The 26,965-nt window shown below is 63.3% G+C and overlaps 1 protein-coding gene across 1 annotated transcript; it reads right to left on the bottom strand.

The window, feature by feature from the left end:
* Positions 1-387: 387 nt before the first annotated feature.
* KCNH3 (potassium voltage-gated channel subfamily H member 3) lies at positions 388-23,891 on the bottom strand. Its single transcript, XM_074935537.1, has 15 exons — positions 23,798-23,891; positions 15,478-15,711; positions 15,081-15,212; positions 14,140-14,270; positions 13,624-13,873; positions 12,630-12,787; positions 12,080-12,287; positions 10,491-10,772; positions 9,424-9,623; positions 8,909-9,158; positions 8,195-8,406; positions 2,026-2,315; positions 1,575-1,681; positions 1,285-1,361; positions 388-993 (listed from the first exon to the last, which is right to left on the bottom strand). Exons 1-15 carry the CDS (start codon positions 23,874-23,876, stop codon positions 388-390), a joined length of 3,216 nt encoding a protein of 1,071 aa, XP_074791638.1. The 5' UTR covers positions 23,877-23,891.
* Positions 23,892-26,965: the final 3,074 nt, after the last annotated feature.

The following is a 26,965-nucleotide window of genomic DNA, read 5'->3' as shown; positions in this document are numbered from 1 at the left end:
GGGGGAGGGGAAGCCCTATGGACTGGAAGCCCTGCTGCCCCCAACTGCCTGGAGGAAAGGGGCCCCCCGCTCCCTTCCCCCAGTTCCACAGGCCAGACGGGACTCTGCCCCTTCTCCGCCGGCTGGGGCCAGCTGTGCCCCTGGGGGCGGGTGGAACCAGGCTCCTGCCACAAGCTCTGGAGAGCAGCTCCTGCACTGGACCCCTTGTGGCCTATCCCGCCGCAGTGCTCATGGGGGCAGCCCCCAGAGGCAGCGGTGTGCTGGGAGCGAGGCCCGAGCCCCGTGGCCGGCGGGGGCTCCCCACGGGGGCTGTGCGGCCAGGCCAGGCCCCCTGGCTCTCCGGGGGGGGGCAGAAAAATCCTGCTGTGTGTAGGGGGGGTGCAGCCTTCACATGCCTGTGCCGTCCTCCCGGGGCCAGCAGGGGGCGCCGGGGGCGCCCAGCAGCATCATCTCCAGGCCAGGCGGGTCCCAGGGCCGAGGGAAAGCGGCCGGAGCTGGAGGCCCCTGGGGGTCCGTCTCAGCGGTTGGCAGTCCATGGGGGGCAGGGGAGGCCGGTGCTGCCGTGGGAGCAGTGGGGTCCCTGGGGCCGGCTGCTGGCCACGTGCTGCCGGGCTCCGCCGGGGCAGGGGCTGCGCTAGCCCCGAGCTCCGCGTCTGTGCCCCCTGCCGCGGTCCGGGGGGCGCCGGGCCAGGGCGAGCTGTGGGAGGCGGGCGGGCCCCAGGCCCACGGGGGCGCAGGCCGGGCGCGGGGGCAGGCCGCGTTGAGGCAGGGGCCGGGCGCGGAGCTGTGCAGGAAGAAGGCCGGGATGCCCGTCTCCACACGCAGCGGCTGCAGCAGGGTGGCGCCGGGGAAGGCCGAGGCCGTGTAGGAGGCGGTGCCCTCGGGGCGGGCGAGCGGAGCTGGCGGCTGGGACAGCAGGAAGAGCTGCAGGGCCTGGCGCAGTGACTGCAGCCCCTCACGCATCTGCAGGACCTGCCCCGACAGCTCGGCCACCTGGGGGCAGGGAGAGGAGTGAGTGCAGAGGGGCGGGCCAGTGCCCCCTCCCTGCCCACCCCAGCCGCTGGGTCCCTCAGTGCGGGGGCAGCACCCCATGCCAGGGAGGGGCCCACGAGTTGGGCGGGAGAGCCACGCCCAGGCAGGGCCCTCTGCCCCCTCCCCTGGGCCAGGGCTCCCTGAATCCACAGCATCCCAGTGCATGGGTACCCAGTACCAGTGCTCTCCCCCACGCCCTGGGCCCCACGCGGGGCACGATGCCAGGGGCTGAGCCCCCACCCCCATGCTTACCGCCTGCCGCAGCTTCTCGATGGCGTCTGCGCCCGTCAGCTCCGCTGGGCCCAGGGGGGTGGCGAGCAGCCCGCTGTCTGGGGCAAGGGGAGACAGCAGGCTAGCACCCAGCCCTCCTGGAGCAGAGGAGAGAACCCTGCAGTCCTAGTCCCCAGCCCCACCCAGAGCAGGGGCGAGAACCCAGGAGGACAGGCCCCCCCCACTCCCAGGGAGAGAACCCAGGAGTCCTAGTGCCCAGCTCCCTCCCAGAGCCTCCCCCGCCCCTGCTCCCATGGGGGTGCTGACAGTACCTGGCCCGGGGGAGGGGCTGCTGCAGTCAGGGCCCGAGGGGCCGACCTGGAAGCTGAACATGGACTTATCCGAGCCGCAGGCATCTTCCTCGATGCCGTCTACCACCCTGCAGTGGAGAGCGGCACCGTCATGGGGGGGTACAGGGGCTCCATCCCCCCTCCCCGGCCATCAGCCCTGGGACCCCAGAGCTACCCAGCAGGGGGGCTCCATCCCCCTCCCATTAGCCCAGGGTTACCCAGCTGGGAATCTCCGAAGGGCTCAGGCCCCCACACCTCCCTGGGGAGCGGGAGGGGTTGTCATTGCCTAAAGCCGCCTGGGCAGATCTGAGCTGCGTGCCCAGCCACCGGGGTAACCACCAGGAAACACCCCGACCCAGGGCAGCTGGGCTGAACCCCTGTTTGCCTCACTCCAGGCCCTGGCACAGCAGGACACCCCCCGGCACCCTCTTACCTGGGGCTGAGGTCAGGAGGCCCCATCCAGGGCAGGCCGTGGAGCTGCAGGGCCTGGGGGCCAGCAGCAGGGGGCAGGCGCCGTGTCTGGGGCAGGATGCCCCTCCTGGGTGACAGCAGCTTGGCTCCCACGGCTGAGGGGGGGCATCCAGGGGGCCGCTGGGGGCTGGACGGTGCCTCCAAGGGCTCCTGGGCTGGGCTGGCTGACGAGCGGGGCGGGGGCACCGGGGCATCCTCGGCCGCCTTGTCCTCCAGCAGGGGGTTGGCGCTGTTCAGCGAGCTGGTGTCGGCCTGGGGGGCAGGAGGGGTCAGCGCGGAGGAGGGGCCTCGCTGCCCCACCTCACTCAGCTTGTGTGGCTCCCTGGCCCTGCATCTGCCCCACACGCCAGGGCCAGGTCACCACCCCCTGCCCCAGGGGTTCTCCAGTGATGCCTGTGCCCAGCCCAAGGGGCCTTTGCTCGCTGACATCAGAACGGCCAGACTGGGTCAGACTCAAGGTCCATCTAGCCCAGTGTCCTGTCTGCCGACAGTGGCCAGGGGCCCGCGAGGGAATGAAAAGAACAGGGAATCCTCAAGTGATCCATCCCATCGCCCATTCCCAGCTTTTGGTAAAACCAAGGCTCGGGACACCATCCCTGCCCATTCTGGCTAATAGTCACTGATGGACTAGCCTCCATGAACTTATCTCATTCTCTTTTGAACCTTGTTTGGAGTCTTGGCCTTCACAACATCCTCTGGCAAGGAGTTCCACAGGTTGACTGTGTGTTGTGTGAAGAAATATTTCCTTTGGTTTGTTTTAAATTTTCTATTAATTTCATTTCCTGACCTCTAGTTCTTGAGGAGGAGTAAATACCACTTCCTTATTTACTTTCTCCCCACCAGTCATGATTTATAGACCTCTATCACATCCCCCCTTAGTCATCTCTTTTCCAAGCTGAAAAGTCCCAGTCTGATTAATCGCTCCTCATACGGAAGCCGTTCCAGATCCCGAATCATTTTTGTTGCCTATTTCTGAACATTTTCCAATTCCAGTATATTTTTTTTGAGCTGGGGCGACCACATCTGCACGCGTATTCAAGATGTGGGTGTCCCATGGATTTATAGAAAGGCAACATGATATTTTCTGCCTTATTATCTGTTCCTTTCCTAATGGTTCCCAGCGTTCTGTTCGCTTTTCTGATGGCCGCTGTGCACGGAGTGGATGTTTTCAGAGAACTCTCCACACTGACGCCAAGATCTCCTTCTTGAGTGGTGACAGCTAATTTAGACCCATCATTGTATGTGTAGAGCTGGGATGATGTTTTCCAATGTGCATTACTTTGCATTTATCAACATTGAATTTCATCTGCCATTTTGTGGCCCCATCACCCAGTTCTGAGAGATCCCTTTGTAGCTCTTCGCAGTCTGCCTGGGACTTAGCTGTCTTGAGTAGGTTTGTATCATCTACAAATTTTGCCACCTCATTGTTTACCCCTTTTTCCAGATCGTTTATGAATATGTTGAATTGGCCTGGGCCCAGTGCAGACCCCTGGGGACACCACTATTTACCTCTCTCCATTCTGAAAACGACCATTTATTCCTACCCTTTGTTTCCTATCTTTTAACCAGTTACCAATCCAAGAGAGGACCTTCCCTCTTATCCCATGACAGCTTACTTTGCTTAAGTGCCTTTGGTGAGGGCCCTTGTCAAAGGCTTTCTGAAAATCTAAGTACACTACGTCCACTGGATCCCCTTTGTCCACATGCTTGTTGACCCCCTCAAAGAATTCTAGTAGATGGGTGAGGCATGAGTTCCCTTGACAAAAACCATGTTGACTATTTCCCAACTAATTATGTTCATCTCTGTGTCTGACAATATTGTTCTTTATTATAGTTTCAACCAGTTTCCCCGGTACTGAAGTCAGGATTACTGGCCTGTAATTGCCAGGATCGCCTCTGGAGCCATTTTTTAAAATTGGCATCACATTAGCTCCCCGCCAGTCATCAGGTACCAAAGCTGATTTCAATGACAGGGTACAGACTGCAGTGAGTAGTCCTGCACTTTCACATTTGAGTTCCTTCAGAACTCTTGGGTGGTACCATCTGGTTCTGGTGACTTATTGCTGTTTAGTTTTATCAATTTGTTCCAAAAACCTCCTTTAATGACACCTCAATCTAGAGCAGTTCTACAGATTTGTCACCTAAAAAGAATGGCTCAGGTTTGGGAATCTCCCGCACGTCCTCAGCCGTGAAAACTGATGCAAAGAATTCATTTAGTTTCTCCGCCATGGCCTTATCATCCTTGAGTGCTCCCTTCGCACCTCGATCGGCCAGGGACCCCCCCTGGCTGTTTAGCAGCTTCCTGCTTCTGATGGACTTAAAAAAACATTGCCATTACTTTGAGTCTTTGGCCACCTGTTCTTCACGCTCTTTTTGGGCCAGTCTCGTTATATTTTTACACTTCACTTGCCGGAGTTTAGGCTCCTTTCATTTTCCGCACTAAGATTTCACTTGCACTGTTTAAAGGAGGCCTTCTTGCCTCTCACTGCTTCTTTTACTTTCTTGTTTCGCCACAGTGGCTCTTTTTTGGTTCTCTGACTATGGTGTTTAATTTGGGGTGTACATTTAAGTTGAGCCTCTATTATGGTGTTTTTAAAAAGTCTCCACGCAGCTTGCGGGGATTTCACTTTGGGCACTGTACCTCTTAATTTCTGTTAAACTAACCTCCTGGTTTTTGTGTAGTCCCCCTTTCTGAAATTAAATGCTACCGTGTTGGGCTGCTGTGGTGTTTTCCCTGCCACAGGGATGTTTAAATTTATTATATTATGGTCACTATGACTGTGACGAAGTGGGACTGTGCTTAATGTTTCCTCTGAATATTGTCGGGGTGCCTCAGTTTCCCCTAGGCATTTCTTAAGTCTCTAGGTGGTGGGATAAGGCAGGGGTGTAATTGTTGCAGAGCACAGGGCCAGGGTACATAAATGGTGACACTTTGTCTCCTGGCAACTGATGGCCTGGGCTCTTCCCCCCTGCAAGCTGAGAGCTAAAGAGTTGGAGAACAAAGGAATCCAGTGACCTCCTGGCCCGGGAAAGGGACAAAGCCCAGAGGAGGAGGGGCTGGAGGGGGAGTCAGTTTGGGGCTGGCTGGGGACGAGGAGTGAAGTGCAGACATGGTTGTCTGGCTCACTGCCCCCCAAAATTGACCCGGCTGAGGGGTCCTGTTCTCTGTACAAGCTCTGTTTTAGACCATAGAATCATAGACTATCAGGGTTGGAAGGGACCTCAGGAGGTTCTAGTCCAACCCCCTGCTCAAAGCAGGACGAGTCCCCAACTAAATCATCCCAGCCAGGGCTTTGTCAAGCCTGACCTTAAAAATATCTAAGGAAGGAGATTCCACCACCTCCCTAGGTAACCCATTCCAGTGTTTCACCACCCTCCTAGTGAAAATTTTTTTCCTAATATCCAACCTAAACCTCCCCCACTGCAACTTGAGACCATTACTCCTTGTTCTGTCATCTGCCACCCCTGAGAACAGTCTAGAGCCATCCTCTTTGGAACCCCCGCTCAGGTAGTTGAAAGCAGCTATCAAATCCTCTCTCATTCTTCTCTTCCGCAGACTAAACAATCCCAGTTCCCTCAGCCTCTCCTCATAAGTCATGTGTTTCAGTCCCCTAATCATTTTTATTGCCCTCCACTGGACTCTCTCCAATTTTTCCACATCCTTCTTGTAGTGTGGGGCCCAAAACTGGACACAGTACTCCAGATGAGGCCTCACCAGTGTCGAATAGAGGGGAACGATCACGTCCCTCGATCTACTGAGGGACATGCTGACCATGTTCCTGTCGTCTAATAAACCTCTGTTTTACTGGCTGGCTGAGAGTCACGTCTGACTGCGGAGTTGGGGGGCAGGACCCTCTGGCGGACTCGCTGGGGGAAGCGCACGGAGGGGCAGAGGATGCTGAATGCTCCGAGGTCAGACCCAGGAAGGTGGAGCCGGGTGAGCTGTGTGTCCTGCAGACAGGCTGCTCCCAGAGAGGAGACTTCCCCAGAGTCCTGCCTGGCTTCGTAGGGAGCAGCTCCAGAGCGTCGCCCGGGGACGCCGTGACAATTACCAAGTGGTCCAGCTCTATTCCCCTCTTGGACCAGATCCTGCGCTCCACTTAGGACTAAATCAAGAACTGCCTCTCATGGGTTCCAGGACGCGCTGCTCCCAGAAGCCGTCATTGAAGGTGTCAAGAAACTTTCTGTCTGCATCCTGCCCTGGAGTGACATGGACCTAGCCAATATGGGGATAGTTGAAATCCTCCATTATTATTATTGAGTTTTTTATTTTAATAGCCTCTCTAATCTCCCTGAGCATTTCACAGTCACTCTCACCATCCTGCTCAGGTGGTCGGTAACATCTCCCTACTGTTATATTCAAATTATTCGAGCATGGAATTACTGTCCAGAGAGATTCTGTGGTACAGTTCGGTTCATTTAAGATTTTTACTTCATTTGATTCTACGCTTTCTTTCACATCGCGTGCCACTCCCCCACCAGCACAAGCTGGTCTGTCCTTCTGATAGATTTGTACCCTGGTATTACTGTGTCCCATTGATTATCCTCATTCCACCAGGTTTCTGTGATGCCTGTTAGATCAATCTCCTCGTTCAATATGAGGCCCTCTCGTTCACCCATCTTATTATTTAGACTTCTAGCACTGGGTTTATAAGCAATTAAAAATTTGTCACTTTTTAGCTGTCTGCCATTACACGATGTAATTGAATGGGACTTTCTTCATTTGACTGTTTCTCATCAGACCCTGCCTATATTTTATCATCTTCCATCCTCTCCTCCTCACTAGGACATGGAGAATCTCCATTAATAGACCCTCCCCTAAGGGACGTCTCTGTCCAAACCACGTGCTCCTCCGTGCCTGTCGGCTTTCCCCCAGCCCTTAGTTTAACAACTGCTCTACAACCTTTTTAATATTAAGCCCCAGCAATCTGGTTCCAATCTGGTTTAGGTGGGGCCCATCCTTCCTGTACAGGCTCCCCCTTTCTCAAAAGTTCCCCCAGTTCCTAATAAATCTAAACCCCTCCTCCCTGCACCATCGTCTCATCCACCCATTGAGACCCTGCCGTTCTAACTGGCCCTGTGCGTGGAACTGGGAGCATCTCAGAGAACGTACCATGGAGGTCCTGGACTTCAACCTCTTACCTGGCAACCTAAATTTGGCCGCCAGGGCGTCTCTCCTACCCTTCCCTGTCATTGGTACCTACACGTACCACACCCACGGCCTCCTCCCCAGCACGCCACATACGTCTATCTCGATGTCTTGAGAGAGCCGCAACCTTCGCACCAGGTAGGCAGGTCACCATGCGGGTCTCCCGGTCCTCACAAACCCAGCTGCCTAGGTGTCTAATGATTGAACCCCCCATTACTAACACCTGTCTCTTGCCAATAACTGGAGTGCCCTCCCCCGGAGAGGTGTCCTCAGTGCAAGAGGAGACCACAACGTCATCCGGGAGGAGGGTCCCAACTATGGGATCCTTTCCCTCTGCTCCAGTTGGATGTTCTCCTTCCCTGAGGCTTTCATCCTCCTGAGCAGCACAGAGGCTGTCAGACCGGGGGTGGGACCGCTCTACTGTGTCCCGGAAAGTCTCATCTAGGTCCCGCTCTGTCTCCCTCAGCTCCTCCAGCTCCACCACGTTTGTCTCCGAAGCCCGTACGTGGTCTGAGGGCCAGGAGCTCCTTGTGCCGAACGCACAAACACTCCACCCGCCCATAGGGCAGGTAATCAGACATGCTGCCTTGGGTGCAATAAACGCGGTAGCCCCTGGTCTGTTGCTGGCCTCTGCTTGGGTTCCCTTTTCACTCCTGCCGCTGGGTCCTTTGTTTTTATCGGGGGGTGTTTGACTAAGTTTAAGGAATGTTAAGTGACAGGTTGGGGCAGGAAGGGAGGAGCCCCCCCCCGCATCAGCTCGGGGTGAGGGGGTCATGGAGGCAGCAAGGCCAACCCCTGCCCTGGAGCGGGGCGAGACCAGCACTGCACTGGGGCCTGCACGGCTGGTCGGGGCGAGCACCGCCCACCCCACTGCACTGGGGCACCAGGGGCTGCACAACCCCCCGCCCCAGGTGCCCAGCCAAGCACTAGGGGGCGCTCCCTGCTGGGCGGGTCAGGCCCCGCCCCTGGCCCCGCCCCTCACCTGGGGCCCGGCACTGCCCAGGTTGTAGCTGAGCTCGGTGTGGATCTCCTGGCGGAACTTGCGGGCGAACTCGGGGTACAGCGCCAGGCTCTCGCCCAGCCCCCGCAGGCTCAGGCCCTGCAGGTCGCAGTAGGTCAGGCCCTTGACGTCCGCGTTGGCCTTGATCACGCGCTCCTGGCCCGAGAGGTCGCAGCCCAGCAGGTCCCCCTTCCCTAGGAGCAAAGGGCGGGTCGCTGACGCCCAGCGGATGCAGCAGGTCCAGTGCCCCCCCTCCGGGCGTTACAGGCCATCTGGGGCCCGGCGGGGGGGGAACAGCTTCTGCCTCTGCTCCCGCTGAGGTTGGGGGGGGGCTCAGCCCCATCCCTGTACCTCAAAACCAGCAGAGACCCCCAGGGATGGGGTAGCAGGGGCTGGGGGGGGGAGTGAGGGGCACTGGCAGAGCTGGGAGGGCAGAGCTGGGCTAGCAGGGGGCTGCGGGTCGGGAGTGAGGGGCACCGGCAGTGCTGGGGGGAGCCCAGAGCAGGGGGCTGCGGGTCGGGAGTGAGGGGCACCGGCAGTGCTGGGGGGAGCCCAGAGCAGGGGGCTGCAGGTCGGGAGTGAGGGGCACATCCTCAGTGAAGCATTTGGCTTAGCCGGCACCGTGACCAAGTGATTGGGGGGGGGCCCTTCCCTGCCTGATCCCCCCCCCCCCCCCCGCCCAGGCAGGGCGCAGACCTAGGATGGCCAGGACGGTGTCGTCCCTCAGCACCTCCATGGAGCCCGAGCCCACGAAGTAGAGGGCCTGCAGCGCGTCGCCCTGGCGGATGAGGAACTCGCCCGGGGTGCAGAACGCCGGCCTGATGCTGAGCGAGAGGGCGCGCAGGCAGCCCCGGCTCGCCGCCTCGAACACCGGCAGCTGCAGCAGCTCCTTGTTCAGGTGCATGGCGATGTCGGCCTGCAGCTCGTCCGGCAGGCTCCGCAGCAGCTGGGCGGGGCCGGGGGGGGGGAGCAGAATTAACGACCCCGGCTCCCGCTCGGGTGGCCCAGCCCCTCCCACACACACCAGGCCCCCCCCCCGCAAGCCCCCCCCCCCAGCGGGCCCGGGAGGGGCCCCCAGAGCCGGCAGAGCGAAAACACACCCGCACGGCCCCAACCCCAGTAGAGACAAAACAGGCTGCTCCCTGGTGGCCCGACTTCCCCCCTCGCTCTAGGCCAACCCCCTAGGGAGCCCCCGGCTGGGGCGGGCTCACCTCGTGGGTGTCGATGCCGTTGTGCAGGGCCCAGCTGGTCTGGAAATACTCCAGCATGCGCTGCTTGAGCACCTTGGGGATGCGGTGGATGCGGATGAAATCCCGCAGGTCGCGGGTGCGGCTGTGGTAGAGGAAGCGCCGGGCGTACATGCGCTGGATGATGGCCGTCACGTTCCCGAACACCACGGCGTGCATCAGCGCTGCGGGGAGCGCAGGACCGGGGTCAGGCCTGGCCGGGGGAGGGCAGCCTGGACTCCTGGGGCCGCTTTGGAAGGAGGGGGCCCAGGCAGGCTCCAGGTAACGTGGAGCCAGACTGACCCGATCGCTCCCACCCGAGCGCTTTGTGGAGACCCACTCAGGGGGCCTGCGGGTCGGGAGTGAGGGGCACCGGCAGAGCTGGGGCGGGGGGCAGGGCTGGGCTAGCAGGGGCTGCGGTCGGGAGTGAGGGGCATTAGTTGCGCATGGGGGCAGAGCAGGGGGTGCCGGGAGGGGGAGGGGGCCCCCTGCGGCTAGTGATCCCCCTTGGCAGCTTCTGTGGGCGAAGCCCCCGCCCGCCCGCCCCCTCACCCGACAGGCGCTCACCCGTCTCCATGGCAACTGCCCGTCGCTGTATCCAGCACCCGGGTGAGACTGGGGATGGGGTGGGCACAGGCGGTTGGGGGTGGGGGCTACATCCCCCCGAGCGTCCCCCCCAGGGCTCCCCGAGCCCCACCCCTTGTTAGGAGGCCAGGATGCAAAATGCCCAGGAGACGGGGTCACTGGGGTCCTGGTACAGAGATGCGGGGGGCAGCCTGATCCTCCCCTGCTGGTCACCCCCCCCAGTGACTCCCCCCACCTAACCCCCCCGGGCACCCTCCATGCCCTGGTTCCCCTCCCCGCCAGGCCTCCCTCTGCCCACTCACACCTCTGGCAGCATGCCTCCCTGCATCCTGGTGCCCCTCACCCTGGCCTCAAAGCCCTGCCCCCTGCCCTGTGTCTGCCTCCCCCCCAGAGCTCTGCTCCCCGGTGCCCCTCCTCACCCAATGTCCTGCAACACCCCCCCCAACTCCCCTGGTGCCCCCCCTCACCCCCGATGAGCATGGTGCAGATGGAGAAGATTTTCTCGGTGTCGGTGTTGGCCGAGACGTTGCCGAAGCCGACGCTGGTCAGGCTGCTGAGGGCGAAGTAGAGCGAGGTGAGGTAGGAACTGCGCAGCGAGGGCCCCCCCAGCAGCTCCCAGCTGTTCCCAGTGAGGCTGCAGTTGGCTCCGGGGGGCCCCCCCGGGCCCGTCCTGTTGGCAGGGGACCTGCAGCTCTTCCTCGCCAGGTAGTAGGGGGTCTCGAGGCGCCGAGCCAGCTCCTGGAGCCAACCTGGGGGGCAGAGATGGGTCAAAGCCCCCCCGGGGCGGAGCAAGAGCAGCTGGGACGAGCTGGGGCAGGGCCTGGGGCCGGCTGGGACCCAGCCAGGGCGTCCGGCAGTGCCCAGAGGGAGGCCTGACCCAAGGTGTGAGCGAGCCCGGGGCAGGGGCGGGCTGGCCGGCGGGGGACGGCAGCCTGGGGCAGGGATCGGCTTAGTAGGGGCACCTCAGAGTGTGTGCATTTGTGTACGCGTGTCTGCGGGGGCACACATGTGTGCAAACTGACACCCTCAGGCGGGGGTTGTTTCCAACCGGGACGCCTTGCGTGTGCGCCTGGGGGCTGGTGATACCCCGAGAGCGTGGGGGCACAGACGGAGGCCACGACACGCTTGCCAAACCATACCCGTGTGCGCCCGCGGGCACGGGATGACAGCACGTGGGGCACGTGCGGGCTGGAGGGCCCAGGCACCATGAGACTGTGTGTGCGGCCAAGGCCGCTCCCAGCCCGGGGGGGAGACGTCAGAGACAGCGGGGCGTGCTGGGGGTGTACGTATGGGCACACGTCTGTCTGCATGCTCCCCCGTGTGGCACATGGGTCACAGAGGCAGGTGCACACGTGTTGTGAGTGGGTGTGCGATCACACACGTGTCATGCAGAGCAGCAGGTGTATACCTATTGTGATTGAGTGTGCAATCGCACGTGTGTAGCAAAGAGCAGCAAGTGCACATGTTGTGACTGGGTGTGCAATCGCATGTGTGTGGTGCAGAGTGGCAGGTGCACGTCTTGGGGTGTGCCCTGTGTACACACGTGGTGCAGAGCAGGTGCACTCCTGTTGTGACTGGGTGTGCAATTGCACACATGTGGTGCAGAGCAGCGGGTGCACTACTCTTGTGACTGGGTGTGTGATTGCACGTGTGGTGCAGAGCAGCGAGTGCATGCCTGTTGTGACTGGGCATGCAATTGCACACATGGTGCAGAGTGGCGGGAGCACATCTGTTGTGACTGGGTGTGCAATCACACACACATGGTGCAGAGCAGCAGGTGCACACCTGTTGTGACTGGGCGTGCAATCACACACACGTGGTGCAGAGCAGTGAGTGCACATCTGTTGTGACTGGGCGTCCAATCGCACACACGTGATGCAGAGCGGCAGGTGCACACCTGTTGTGACTGGGCGTGCAATCGCACACACGTGGTGCAGAGCGCCAGGAGCACGCCTGTTGTGACTGGGCGTGCAATCGCACACGTGGTGCAGCGCGGCAGGTGCACGTGCTGGAGCATGCACGGGGTGCCCCGTGCACACGCGCGTGCCCCACCTACCGATCTCCGGCAGCTCCGCGCGGCTGCTCTCGATCTCCAGCTGGCCGATGAAGAACCAGACGCAGGCGACCCAGTGGGCCAGCAGGGCGAAGACGATCATGAGCAGCGTCAGCACCAGGGCGCTGTACTGCGAGTACCGGTCCAGGTTGGGCAGCAGCCGCAGCAGCCGCAGCAGCCGCACCGTCTTCAGCAGGTGAGCCCCGAAATACTGCGGGGAGAGAGCGCGGGGAGTCCCAGCCTGCGCTGCCCTGGTGGTGGGGCAGGGCACTGCAGGGGGCTCCCACAGCCACCCAGCAGGGAAGGGCTGAGGCCGGCAGAGGCCGATATGGGGCCGGAGCTGGGGGGGACCAAGGGGGAGGTTGGTGGGGGCTGGAGGGGGGGCTGACTCAGTCCCAGGGGAGCTAAATTCCTGGCTGTGCCTGCTCCAGACTTTGCTGGCGCTTGGGGGTTCCAGGCTTCCCCTTGGGAGCTCCCCCCGCCCCGGGGACTGTGACGTCAGCCCCGGGGCCCTCCCCTCCCCGGCTGGGTGCCCGCCCCGGGGCTGACTCACCACGTTGACCTTGAAGGCAGAGAGCAGGTCGAAGGGCAGGGCGGCCACCAGGTCGAGCAGGAACCAGCTGGTGAGGTAGTGCAGGAAGATGGCGTGCGGGTCGAACACCACCTGCCCCGACTTGCTGACGAAGGTGGTGCGGAAATTGAGCACGATGTCTGCAGGGAGCACAGCGCCCGCGGGGTTAACGTAGGGGGGCACCGTCACCAGTGAACTGAGCTCAACGGCCTCAGCGCAGCCCCCGTGGGCAGGAGGGGTCCTGGCTGGAGAAAGGGCTGCCCTGCGAGCCGCACCAAGCAAAGAGCCAGGGCTGGGGCGGCAGGGGGCTGCGGGTCGGGAGTGAGGAGCGCGGGCAGAGCAGGCACTGGGGTAGCCAGGCAGGGGGCTGCGGGTCGGGAGTGAGGAGCGCGGGCAGAGCGGGCACTGGGGTAGCCGGGCAGGGGGCTGCGGGTCGGGAGTGAGGAGCGCGGGCAGAGCGGGCACTGGGGTAGCCGGGCAGGGGGCTGCAGGTCGGGAGTGAGGAGCGCGGGCAGAGCGGGCACTGGGGTAGCCGGGCAGGGGGCTGCGGGTCGGGAGTGAGGAGCGCGGGCAGAGCGGGCACTGGGGTAGCCGGGCAGGGGGCTGCGGGTCGGGAGTGAGGAGCGCGGGCAGAGCGGGCACTGGGGTAGCCGGGCAGGGGGCTGCGGGTCGGGAGTGAGGAGCGCGGGCAGAGCGGGCACTGGGGTAGCCGGGCAGGGGGCTGCGGGTCGGGAGTGAGGAGCGCGGGCAGAGCGGGCACTGGGGTAGCCGGGCAGGGGGCTGCGGGTCGGGAGTGAGGAGCGCGGGCAGAGCGGGCACTGGGGTAGCCGGGCAGGGGGCTGCGGGTCGGGAGTGAGGAGCGCGGGCAGAGCGGGCACTGGGGTAGCCGGGCAGGGGGCTGCAGGTCGGGAGTGAGGAGCGCGGGCAGAGCGGGCACTGGGGTAGCCGGGCAGGGGGTGGCACCCAGGGTCCTTACCCAGGATGAAGAGGATCTCCACGCACAGGTCGCAGACGCTGGGGGGGCCGCGGCCGGCCGTGAGCCCCTCGTCGGAGCCGGCCCCGACACAGACGCTGTAGGGCACCGTCACGGCCACGTAGAGCGTGGCCAGCAGGATGAGCCCGTCCCAGCCGGCCTTGAAGGCGCCGTAATGCAGGAGGATGAAGGGCGACTTGCGGATCGCGGCCACCTTGTACTCGGGGAGCGAGGGCTTGTCTCCGAACATGCCCTGGGCGAGGGGGTGGGGTCAGCCCCGGGGTCAGCCCCTCCCCCAGGGAACCCCCCCCACCAGCCTGCCCCCCTGGACCCTCCCGCCCTCCCCAGGCCCTGTTTGACCCAGGCAGCCCCCCCGAACCAGGAAATCCCCATTGCCAGCCCCCTCCCCAGGCTTCCCAACCCAGGCAGCTCCCTCCCTCAGGGAACCCCCTCCGCCAGCCCCAACTCGGGGTCTCCTCCCCAACCCCCCACTCACAGCCCAGCCCCCCCCCCATGCACCTTGTTGAGCTTGTGTTTGCTCCTGCCCTGTTTCTGCAGGTGTCCAGAGAGATGATAGAGCACGGCCCGGCTCCGGCGCCGGTTGGCGTTGAACCCCTTGGCACCGGCCCGGCTGAACCGGCGCTTCCCACCTGCCCGAGAGAGGGGGGGAGCAGCCGGATGTTAGGGGCACCCAGGGGGGCCAATGGGATGGGGGTCGGCATCTAAGTTCCCTCTAAGCTGCGTAGTCACGCAGCCGACTTTTAAGCGCCTCGCAGGTGCTTGGGGCTGCGGTGGGGAGAGAGAGCTGGGGGGGGGTCCTGTCTCCCCGCTGTAGTCCCCTGGCAGCCTGCATCCCAAACCCCACATCCCTGGCCCCACCCCAGAGCCCACACGCCCAACCCTCTGCCCCAGTCCTGAGCCCCGTCCCACACTCCTCATCCCCAGTTCCACCCCAGAGCTCGCACCCCCAGCCAGAGCCCTCACCACCACCCCCCGCACTCCAGCCCTGAGCCCCCTCCCACACTCTGCACCCCTCAGCCCCACCCCCACCACATGAACGTTGTGATGTGTCACACGTCACCTCCACATTGGTGCACACAACAAATTCCTTTCCGCACACGGGTGGGAGAAACGAGCAGGACGCTGGTCAGCATACGTCTGTCCCTCTGCACCCGCCTGCCGTGTCCCGTCACACGCGTGTCGTGTGCGTCTGTGTAACAGGCAACCCCCCGCATCCAACCTGGGCCCCTCTCCACTCACAGGCCAGGCCACTGCAGCTTGAGCTAGAGGAGTCGCTCTGCCAGATGGCAGCAGTAGCAGGCTGTTACCCTGCACGTGACCCACCTTCTGAAGGGCCCATGATTTGCTTGGCCAGCGAGTGTGAGGGTCTGGGGCTGTCTCTAAGGCCCAGTTGCCCTGGAGATTGCCTGCAGACACCCCCCCCACACACACACACGCACCTTCCTTCCAGCTCTCGGCACCCGGCCGGCTCTTGCTGTCGGTGATGTCCTTGTGGGAGACCAGGAAGAGCGCCACCTCGCCCTTCTCATTCTTAATGGGCACCACGTCCAGGAGGCACCAGAAGGGGGTACCTGGGGGACAGCGGGGAGCTGCTAACAGCCCAGAGCACTGTGCACGCCCCCCTCCCCCCACAGGGAGCCAAGGGGATTAGCCCTCCCAACCCCCCTCCCGCCAGAACTGAAGGGGAAACTGAGGCACAGAGCAGGAGAGGGACTTGCCTCTGAGCGTGCACAGCAGGGCAGAGCTGGGGAGAGAACCCAGGAGTCCTGGCTCCCAGCTGCAGCTGCAAAGAGTCTGCTGGTGGTGGGTGGTCCCTGTCCCGTCCCGCTCACTCACCGCTCTTCCTGTACAGGATCAGCTCGGCCTTGAACTCCTGGCGCTCGTCCAGGGCCTTGCGGATCTGCTGGCGGACGAGCTCGCTGGTGTCGGGCCCGTAGAGGAAGCTGCAGGCGCAGCAGTGCTGCATGACCTCGGCCCGCGAGAAGCCCGTCAGGTCGCAGAAGCCGTCGGAGCAGTACACCACCGGGAAGGCGCTGCGCACCTGGGCATTGCCCAGCACAAAGTTACTGTCTGCAAGACACCAGTGTGGGGATGGGCACCCGGGCCTGGCAGCGCGGCCAGCACGGGGGCAAGGCTGGGGGTGGGCACGGAGCAGGGCGGGGGGAGCGCCAGGCCGGTGGGTCCTGCTGGAGGGGGGGGCAGGCGGGACTGGAAGGCGGGGGCAGGGGGAGGGGTCTGTGACCTTGCCGGGGAGGGGGGCTCTGTAATAAACAGCAGCCCAGGGGCCCGTCCACTGCCCCACCCCCCTCTTGCCAGGTGCCCGGGGGCGTCTGCACCCGCAGGCTCCGCTCAGGATATTTTTACCCCGGGCTCCCGGCGCGGTTAGTCATCCCTCTGCCATTTGGACAGAACCTGCCTCGTTCGCACCAGCTGAGAGCTGGAGCCCACTCCCAGCCCGGCCTCATTTGCATACATTTGCATTTGAACAGCAGCGCGGGGGGCACAAGCATGGTGGGGGCTGGGGGGGGAGAGAACTGCTGCTCCCAGCCTACCCTCCCAGGGGAGTTTTCAAACCTGGAGCCCCCCCTGCCCCTGGCCCTGGGGACCTTGCTGCAGGTGAGGGCCTGGCTGGGGGCGGCTTGGGGGGGGGAGGGGGTTTCTGCCCTGCTGTGGAATGTAAAACGGGTTCCCAAAACTCAAGGGGATTTTGGGGGGAGGGGGCACCCCCCGCGTCTGATCAAACCAGCACACGCCGGAGCCCAGCCCCTCCCCAGGGTCCACAAGCTGTCTGTTCCCCAGGCTCTGTTCCTGGGCTGCAGCTGTAAATCACCCCAGGTAACAGGGCCCCCCCGGGGGCGGCTCCACCGGCTAATTGGGCTCATCTGCCGGAGGGGCTCCCCCGAGAGGCAGCGTTGCCGCACCCCAGCCTGGCTGAGCCGCAAAGCGCACCCCTGGGGGGTCCCAGACGGGCCTGGTGCCTAGACAACACAACAGCTGAGAGCGCTCGGCCTGGCTCCTGCCCCAGCCCGCGACACCAGCTGGGCCGCGGCCCCACCGGACCCAGGCGCCGGGATCAGAGACCCGCGCCGGCCCGGGCCAGCTGACGGGGGCTCACAGGGCTCGGGCTGGGGGGCTGTGTCTTTGCGGAGTCCGCGGTTGTTTTCCAGCCCAGGCTGGGCTCGCGGGCTCTGCCCGGGGCTCGGGCTGGTCACAGGAAGAGGATTTTAATGCCCAGCTCGTGCTCTGGCCCCATGGGGGATGGGAAGAGCCAGGGCGGGGGGTTGTCGGTGGCTGGGCACTGGGGCACCTCCCCGGATCAATCTCCTGCCACCACAGGGGCCTTGGCCAGGGCACCTCGCCCTGTCCCTGGGGTCATGGCCGAGGCTCCGGCGCGTCCATGTGCCCGGGGCTCCCCAGGAGCGCAGAGATGATGGGATCCCCTCGGGGAGCCAGGCCAGCCCGCCGGGGTGGAGAGCTACCCACACTCCCCGGCCGGCTGCATCTCCTCCCCCAGCTCCAAGCCAGAGGCCAGTCCCCGAGGGGATACCCCAGCCTGGGGCTCTGGCCTTCAGAGGGCCCGAGCAGACTTCTCCTTGCTAGGCCTTCAAACACCCCCCCCCCGCCCGCGTGGCTCCGAGCCCAGGTGCTGCAGAGAGAGCAGGTGCCCGAACGGGAGCTTTCAGACGAGGCGTAAACCACCCTCACCCGCAGCCTGACCCACAGACCCCTGGGCAAGATGGTTACGTCCCTGGGGTGGGGAGCATTTCAGCACTGAGCAGTCCCTGGGCGGCGTTGCCACGTGCCCCTAAACGGCGGCTGTGCCCCACTTCCGCCGCAGCTGCCTCGGGGCCGAGCACCCCCTCTGCCCCCGGGCTTGGGGCTGAGAAGGGTGCAGGGAAAAGCCCGGAGCGTCTGGCATAAGCCCACGCGGGTCCGGCCTGCGCGAGCCCCGGAGCCACGTGCGCAGTCTGCTGTTTACACCCAGGCCCCTGGGCCTCGCCTGGGGAACCCGCCTCCGGGGATGTGACCCCAGCCCGGGGGCCCCCCGCATTGAAACCCTGGCTCGTCTCGGGGCTCAGCGACCTGCACCCCCTGGCAATTCCCAGGGAATGGGGGCGTGGCCGGCTCCTCGCTACACCCCTGCTTGCCCCAGGCTGACAGCCGAGCTCAGCACTGCGTGTGCCCGAGAGCAGCATGGCTGGGTGCCGCGGGCGCCAGGCCCTGCTCTGTAATTTGCCTGCTGATGTTACTCACTGCAAGCTGGGGGGGGTGGGAAGGGGGCTCGGGTATTTATAGCACACCAGCTCCCTGAGCAACGATCGCCTTCCATCCCCAGCCAGCCGGGAAGGGGGCACGGAGAAGCAGAGTGTCCAGAGCACGGGGAAACTGAGGCAGAGAGGAGCTGGGAATTGTCCAAAGTCACCCGGCAGGTCAGCGCTAGAGCTGGGAACGGACCCCATGTCTCCCGCTCCAAGGGCTCTGAACGCGGCCCCCCAGATCAGGGCCTAGACCCCAAGCATCCTGGCTCCCAGCCCCAGCCAGGCACCCCCCAGCTCAGAGCTTCACCTCAGGGACAAAATCAGCAGACCGGGGCTGGGCCCGGGCCGGGGTTGCTCCCTGTAGCTCGCAGACAAAATCACCCTTCCCCCATCCCCCTTTCCCACCTGGCTCCCCTACATCCCACCCCGAGCAGAGGCCAGGCCTCCCCCAGGCCCCCGTCTTGGGCTGCTCCCAGCCAGGCTCAGATGAACCCGCTCGGCCCCACGGGGCTTGGCCCTGGGGTGGGATGTGATCCCGTGAGAGCAGCACGCATGTGCGTGAGAGCCGGCGTGTGCGGGGGCGCAGGGTGGGGGGACAGTCATGCAGCCTGCCCCGCCCCCCAGCTCCTGCTTCCCCAGGGCCCGGCCCCAGCACAGGGCTATTTATACCCGGGGACACCACGTGCTGCTGTCTATAACCGTATCCTTCCGCCTACTCAGGGAAACTAGTCTGCCTGCAGAACAAACTCGGGGCGAGCACTCGCTCAGGGCTGGGGCCGGGCTGGTCTCCCCATAGTCCTGCGTCCTGCAGCTGAGAGCGGGTGCTGGGGGGGGGACACGCATATGCCCCAGCCTGGGGGAGTAGCTTTGCATGGGGAGGGGGGAACACGCCACAGACTTTCGCTCCCAAACCCAGCCCCGTGGGCACGGGGAACTGCCAGAGCTGGGGGCGGGAGCCTGCCCCTCCGCGAAACACCGTTCATCTGAAAGTTGGCACCCCCTAGCACTGGGGGATGGTGGGGTCAGTCCCCTACTGAGCCCCTCTCTGCCCCCACAACACAGGCCCCCTAGCGCGGCCCTGGGCTCAGAGCTGACTGCCAGGGGAGAGCGCCCCCTACTGAGCCACTCCCCGCTGCACAATGCCCCCTAGCGCCACACTGGGGCACTGATGGAGGGACGAGCGCCCCATAGTGAGTCCCCCCTGCTCCCCGCAAGGCCTGGGGTTTTGCTTAGAGGTCTCCCAACCCCAGAGCGACTCGACTGAAGCCGGCCTCACTTTGAGGCCTGACGCGCTCATGGCACGAGGGGCAGCCAATGGATGCCTCTGCAAGATTCACCCTGGAGAGGGAGGGGGAGACTCTGGGCTGGCAAAGCAGGAGGAGGGAGCCTCAGGCCGGCCCTGCAGCGAGCAGGGGGCCCTGGTCCGGTTCTCTGCACCTACAAGCTCTGTGTTAGACCATGTTCCTGTCGTCTAATAAACCTTCTGTTTTACTGGCTGGCTGAGAGTCCCGTCTGACTGCGGAGTTGGGGGGCAGGACCCTCTGGCTGCCCCAGGAACCCGCCTGGGCGGACTCGCTGGGGGAAGCGCATGGAGGGGCAGAGGAGGCTGAATGCTCCGAGGTCAGACCCAGGAAGGTGGAGCCGGGTGAGCTGTGTGTCCTGCAGACAGGCTGCTCCCAGAGAGGAGACTCCCCCAGAGTCCTGCCTGGCTTCATGAGGAGCAGATCCAGAGCATCGCCCGGGGACTCCGTGACAAGGGGGAACTGAAGTACAGAGCGATGACGCGTCCGTGGCAGAGCTGGGAACCAAACCCAGGAGCCAGTTCCGATTCTGAACCGCGAGTCCAGCTGTCCCGGTGCCGGATGTTTGCCGGCCCCAGGAACTCCAAGCCAGACTCACGTCCGGAGGGCTCCAAGCTCCACAGAGAAGCTCAGAACATAAAAACGGCCAGACTGGGTCAGACCCAAGGTCCATCCAGCCCAGTGTCCTGTCATCCGACGGCGGCCAGTGCCAGGGGCCCCCGAGGGAATGAACAGAGCAGGGACTCATCAAGTGATCCATCCCATCGCCCATTCCCAGCTCCGGCAAACAGAGGCCAGGGACACCATCCCTAGAAGCTCTGTTTCTACTGGGGGTTTGGGGAGCGCCTGACCCCGGCCAAGGCCTCCCACAACACGGATTGGCCCTGCGGGGCTGTAAGGAACCCGGGGAGCTGGCCGAGGTGCTGAACTCATTCGCTGCTCTGCAGAACAACTGGGGTGGGATCTTCGGGGCTGGGTTTGAACCCAGGGAGCCAGGCCAGAGGGCTGGCGGGTGAGCTGCCAATGCCCCGCAGAGATCGGCACGATCAAGGATCCATTGCAGGACTGTAACAGAAGAGGAAGGGCTGACTGCTGTGAGGACAGCGTTAAACTTCCCCCAAAGGACCCACTGGCTGCTGTAAAATGATGCCTGAAACGTTCGCTCAAACCCGGTCATCCACCCACCCCAGCCTGCAGCAAGGACACCGGAGAAACGGGCATCACATGCCCATCAGCCCAGGAATGTTAACACCGAGAGCCCCCCAGCTGTGGGATTATACCACATCCTCAGGCACACAGACCCCTCCAGCAGTGACCCTGGTGCTCACACAGAGCCCAGCGGCCGTGCTGGTGTGACCTCTCTCACACGCCCCCAGTGTGACGGAGCTGGACGCGACCCCTGTGTTCAGCGTGCCTGACCCCTTCCTTTATAAGAACCACCTCCGTTGCTTGCAGCAGGCCAGTGACGGGCAGCAGGGAGAGAGCCCTGGGGCCAGGGAAGTGCCTTTTCTTTGTCCCCGGAAATTCCAGCCCAGTCTGGCTGAGATACCAACTTTTTAAGCCCCAGCTTGTGTCATCAGCAGGGCAAAATCTTCCTGGGACGTGAACACTCCCCCGCACTGGGCCCGCGTCCCGGCTGAAACAGCTGCACGGTGCACGGGAAAGGCCTGGGGAACAGGGAGACCCAAGCTGGGCTCTCTCCTGCCAACCCCCCTGCCCAGCACATGGGCCTGGTAGCCCTGGCCACGTGCAGGGCCCAGGGAACGAGGTCATGGTTCAATATTTGTACCCTGCTCAGGCAGCAGCTCCCGCCATTGTGGCGAGGAACAGAGACGCCTGTTTCCTCCCGGTCTTTCCTCAGGCGCCCTCGCTGTCCCATCAAGAGCCCTGACCCTGACAGCACCGTGGTCCCCCCAGGAGAGCCAGGCAGAGACTTGTCCCCGGCCACCACATGCATCGGGGCAGAATTAGCCCTCAGGACCGCCTGACTCCAAACCCGGGGCTCACTCCTCCAGGCCAGGCCGCGCTCCTTGGCCAACACTCAGCACTCCTGCAACTCGGGCTCCAGCTGGCTAATACGGACACCCAGATCCTGAGACGTCTGCGGAGGGGGGGAGGACCTACCACCATTTATGCTGTCAGTGACATGCCCAGCACCGCCCAGGGACTCGGCGGCAGAGGCCGGGATAGAATCCAGCTCTCCAGGGCAGCATTCAGCTGCCGTACCCATGAGACCCTCCTTTCCTGCAGCTCAAGAGCCAGTGACCTTATAGACAGCCCCACTTACTGCCTAGCCCTGCTTGGCCCCCGGAAACAGGCCAGCCAGCACAGAGAGTGAGCCAGGGCTCGGTGGGGGGTGTGTACACATGCTCTGTATACACGATACAGGCACTCCGGTACGCCTGGAGCAGGAATACTCTGTACATACATTTGTGTGCAAACATGTAACTATTTACACCTCTGTGCACACTTGACGTGGAAACCCGATTGCAGACATAGAGAACCTACGCGCCAGTGTCCCTAAGTGTACGTCTGCCGACTGCACGTCGTTACAAGAGTGGAGCTGCATTGTGTGTGATACGCAGACACACTCACTCGTGTGGCTATGACACCACACACACGCAGCTTTACAGCTTCCCTCTGGGAGGTCTGAGATGGTCCATATTCGCACAGGTGCACAGCAGCAGAGCTGTGGAATGATTCATGAGTGTGAATATCACATACTGTACACCCCCACCCCCAGCAACAGGCACCCAAGAGTGGAGCGGCCGCGGGTGCGTGGGAACTCCACACACACACAGCACAGCGCTGTGGATGCGGTCGGTGTGTAATTGCACAGCACCGTGTGTGTGTGTTTGTGCCTGTGTGTGCATATTCTGTTACGACGGCTCCGTGGGTTTAGATTTCAAGGCCAGAAGGAACCATTGTGGTCTGGTCTGTCCTCCTGCCGAGCACAGGCCGGAGACCTGCCCCAAAGGAATGCCCAGAGCAGATCTAGAAAACCAGCCCGTCTTGATCTAACACCCTCCGGGCTGGAGGATCCCCCAGGGCCCTGGTGGGCCATGCAGATCTGGTTTCTACTTTCTCTCTGACGTTACGAGAGAGGGTCGCTCCTTTCTTCCCAGAGGAGAGGCGCAAACGCTGTTTGAGCACTTCCACCAGCCAGCTCAGCTCACAAAGGCGGAGATCCGGGACACCGGCTGCCTCTGGCCATTGGCCTTTCGGACCCCGGGGGGGGACGGAAGTGACTTCTCCTGTTCAAGAGCCGCTGGTTTGCAAACCCGGATCTCACGTTTCCAAAAAAGAAAAGAAAATAGCAGCTGCTTCTGGTGGAAACTCCACATCTGGGGATTTTTCCTTGAAGGGCGGCAGTGGGCGGGGGCCAAACCAGTTCACAGGAGTTTGTAACTCACGCTGGAAGTTGCTTGCTGCACCTTGAATTGCCCCCAGTATAACAGGAGCTCGCTGTGTGTGTGTGTGTTGCTGTGTGTGTGTGTCACTCTGTGTGTGTCTCGCTGTGTGTCGCTGTGTGTGTGTGTCGCTGTGTGTGTCGCTGTGTGTGTGTGTCGCTGTGTGTGTGTGTATACGAGAGAGATCTCTCTGGGTTGGCTGGGATAATGCTCAAGTTACCGACCAGCCCGGCTGCTGTGATGTTACTAAGTATTACACAAGGGGGCCGTGTATTTATAGATTATCGCAGGGTGGGTTTTTTGCATCTCCAGTTTAAAAGCCCCTTAAAAGACACAGGATCTAAAGACATTGTCACTCTGCTCAGCCGGGGGGGAACTAAATCGCTCCTCTGGGTTTCCCCCTCCTCTCCCACACCTTCAGGACTTGGCTTCTCCAAATCCCTGGGGGACCGACCAGCGGTTGCGGCTGGAGCTCTCAGGCCCAGGAACCCACTTGCCACCCACTGGCAGCCCTGCGGGGCCTGGCTCCCGCACCTTTACGCCTCAGGCCTGACCCTGGCCAGCAGACCTGGCCTCAGGCCAAGGGGGTTTTCGATCCCTCCGAGCAAATGAAATTGGCCTGAAAGTTCCCCTAGCGCCAGCCACCGAGATCTGGGTTCTCTCCCCACAGCCCAGCCAGGGGAAAACCCCCGTGTCCGGGTCCTGCAGAGACAAACCCACCCGAGAGGCGCCGGGTGTCCACACTGGCCGCTACCGCGTGGGTCGCTGTAACTTACGTTGCTCGGGGCGTGAAGAGGAGACACTCCAATAACCAGATGACTCCGGTGGATTTCACCAGACTTTGGATCTGGCGCAAAATGCCTTCCACGCAGCCCCCACCCCTGGGCATAGCCTCCGACAGGCCCAGCCCGGGCAGCGGGGCCCCAGGCTTGCCGGGCCATCACCCTAGTTCCAGCCTCAGGAGCACTTGGGAGTCAGAAGGTCCCACTGAAAACAACCCCCCAGATCAACCCAGCCAGTCCCGTGTCCCAGGGAGACGGTCACAGGGGCTGCGGCGCCGATTCCTCCCCCCAGGGCCAGTGCCCATGAAACCCCCTCGCGCTCGGTTCCCTGCCTGGGCTGGAAGGGGGAGCCCCCGCTCAGGACGCCCCGATGCGCGGGCGATGGGCGCCGGGGGGTGACTCACGTGTCCCATCGAAGCGGGTGGCGATGGTGTCCAGGAAGGTGTTCTGGGGGGCCAGCAGCCCCCGCATGGCCGCGGGCATGTCAGGACGCGGGGAAGGCTCCCTCCATCCCGCAGTGGATCCGAGCCGCGGAGCTCGGATAATCTGCGGATAACCGACCCCCCCGGGCGGTGCTGGGGGGGCAGGGGCGAGTCGCTCGGCCCAGCGGGGGGGCCCGAGCCGAGGGCTCCCCCAGCGCCCCGGAGCAGAGCCGCCGGCCGCACCGTCCAGTGCCCCGGGAAGGGGCCGCCCCAGCGCCCCGCTGCACCGGCCCAGCCCCGGGGCGAGCGGAGAATCCCGGGCTCGCAAGCCCCGGCCCCGGCGAGCTTTTCCCGAGCCCCCGGCCAGGGCACAGCTCAGCGCGTCCCGCCTCCGCCGCGCTTCCGAGCCCGCCCGTCGGCGCCCGCCCGGGGCGCCGCCCCCGGCCAGCCCCGCGCCCCCTCCCCGGCTCCCAGCGCGGCTGCCCCGGGCAGCTCAGTCCCGCCGCGCCGCCCTGGCTCCGGAGCCGCGTGGAAACGCTCCCGGGCGGGGCTCGCCGCCGAAGTTGCTCCGCTCGGCGCCGCCGGGAGCCCGGCTGGGGAGGGGCCGGGGCTACCCCGCAGCCGGGCCGCCCCCAGCTCAGCAGTTACAGGCGTCGGGCCGCCCCGGCCAAGGGCTCCTGGGTTCCAGTCCCAGCTCGGGGGGCTGGAGTCAGGACTCCTGGGTTCTTCCCCTGGCTTTGCCACAGACGGGCATGGGGGGCGTGACCCCAGGGGACCCCTCTTTGCGCCGTGCCCCCCAGCGGCAGGATGCAGGAGGGGCCAGGCTGTTCCCCATCCTTGAGCAGAGACAGGCCAACCCCCCAGCAAACTGGGGAGCATCGGTCTGCCAGGGCCTTGGCCAGCACCCCCTGGTGCAGGCCACCGCACTCCTCCAGGCTGGCCAGGGTAGTGCAGAGCCCCCCCCCATCACCCTCTCCCACACCCCACCGGCGCTTATTGCAAAGGGGGGTGGTCCCACGGGGAGCGGGTGCTGGGGTCGCATCTGGTCGCATTTGGCTCTGCCAGGTTTCAAAAGCAGCAGGGCCGGGAATTATGTAAAGCCCAGGACCCTGCCTTCCCCTGTCTCCGTGCAGCGCCGAGCACACACCGCCGGGCGGTCCTGTGCTACCAACAGACCACGCGCCCCCACCCTGGGGCACTAGCCCCGGTCGGGCTGGCTCCAAGCAGGCTGGGGCTGGGGCGTTTGCCCAGGATGAGCGACACACGGCGTCTGGCTCCACCAAGGCTGCAGGGGGAAGTTAGGGGCAAATCAAATCCAGCCTCCTGGGGCTTTGTACTAGGAGTTCCCAGGCCCAGGGCCGAACAGCGAGGGTCCAGGGCCTGATTCTCTGTTACACTTGGGCCCTGGCGGTGAAGGGGGGGGTGGAAGCCCCATGGCACAGAGAGCTGGTGTAGGGGCCTGGCAGGAGGGCAGTGGCGCTACCTGGGCCCAGGGCGGGAACTGGAAGTGCAGATCCAGGGCTGCTCTAACCCCCTGGGGGGCCAGCCCGACACTACCGGAGGCTTCCCCTCGAGAAGCTCAGAATCAAGCCCAAGGTGGTTTCCTGGCAACAAGTTACCCAGGTGATCCCGGGGAGAAAGGAGCCTCCTGCCCAAACTGGGCTTGGCGCCAGGCTCTGGGCCCCAGGGAGTCCCCCAGAGCTCTAGGGACGCGGCCCACAGAGCCAGGGGCTCGGGGCTGGTATTTCTTCACTTCCATGAGCAACAGCCCAAGAATCACACCATTAGCTGCCCCCACCTGAGCCCCGGGGCTGGGTCCTCACTGCCTCCGAGCCCCACCCGAGGTAGCAGGGAGGCGGTCGGGTCTCTCTGATGCCGGGATGAGAGCAGGGGTCCACCTCGTTGAGTAGCCGGTCTCTCGCACCAGCTGCTTCAGAGGAAGCCATAAGAAACTGGCTGCGGGGTGTTATGGAATAATCTGCCCACAAGTGGCCGGTGGAACTCTCTGCCACAAGAGAGCAAGAGTGTAGCAGGATGCAAAAAACAACCCAGGATGAGACGTGGATCTGGATGAGAACATCCACTGGGACATCAGACAGGACTGAACTGCCCAAGGGTCATGGGGGGAGGGGGAGTCAGGGCCCTGCACCCCCACTTCCTGCTAGTCACCGTGACGCTCAGCCAGCCAGTAGAACAGAAGGTTTATTAGAGATGACAGGAACACAATCCAAACCAGAGCTTGTAGATAAAAACAGGACCCCTCCGTCCAGCCCTTCTGGGGGGCAGGGAGATTAGACCCCGACCTGGGGAGCTCCCTCCTCTTCCCCAGCCAACTCCCAAAACTGGAAACCCCTCCAGCTATCTCGCTGAGCCTCTCCCCTGCTCCTTCCCCAGCCTTTGTCCAGTTCCCAGGGCAGAAGGTGTCACCTGGCCCCAACCCCCCTCCTGGCTCAGGTTACAGGCTCAGGTATCTTCCCTCAAGGGAAGCCTCCCATCCCCAATGAAACTCCCCTTTAACAGTCCCAGGGCAAATCCACCCCCCTCCCTGCTGCATCACACCAAGCGTCTATCCCCTTCACTCCGGGGAAGGGGGAGGAGGGTAGGAAGAACTGCCCCAGGGGTTCCCACTGCAGGGTCTTTTGCACCTCCTTTGGAGCAGCGGGTGCTGATCTGGGGGAGGCAGGACACCGAGCTAGATGGGCCCGGCTGGGAGCTGCCCGGCAATTCCTGCTTTAGCAAAGAGCTGTCTCCAGGCCAAACTGCAGCCTTCACTGTGGCTATCCCTGGAATTGTAAAGGTGGCAGATTAGGGACCCTCACTGCTGTTAACCTGCGAGCCCCCTTCCTCTTCTCCTTCAAACCTGCCCCCCCTTAGCCCTCTCTCCACAGCGTTCCCTTTGAGCCCTACAGGCCAGGGACCGGGTCGTAAACCCTGACCCCAGCAAGCTGATCGCTGCAGACCCATAGGCTGGCGGGGCAACTCGGCCTGCATCTGTTTGCAGGATCAGGGCCTTGCTCTGTTTGCAACATGCGGCAGCCTGGCCCGTGGCTAGAAGCCAAGGGCTCCGTAACGTGGGAGTCCGACCAAGGCAGGACAAAACCCCTGGGAACGGCCCCCATCAGAGCTCACACTGGAGATGGGCCGCCCGCG

The sequence above is a fragment of the Natator depressus genome, chromosome 20, assembly GCF_965152275.1.
Source record: "Natator depressus isolate rNatDep1 chromosome 20, rNatDep2.hap1, whole genome shotgun sequence".
Classification (NCBI taxonomy): Eukaryota; Metazoa; Chordata; order Testudines; family Cheloniidae; genus Natator; species Natator depressus.
The sequence above is the reverse complement of the archived record's forward strand: the minus strand, read 5'-3'. Positions and strand labels throughout refer to the sequence as shown.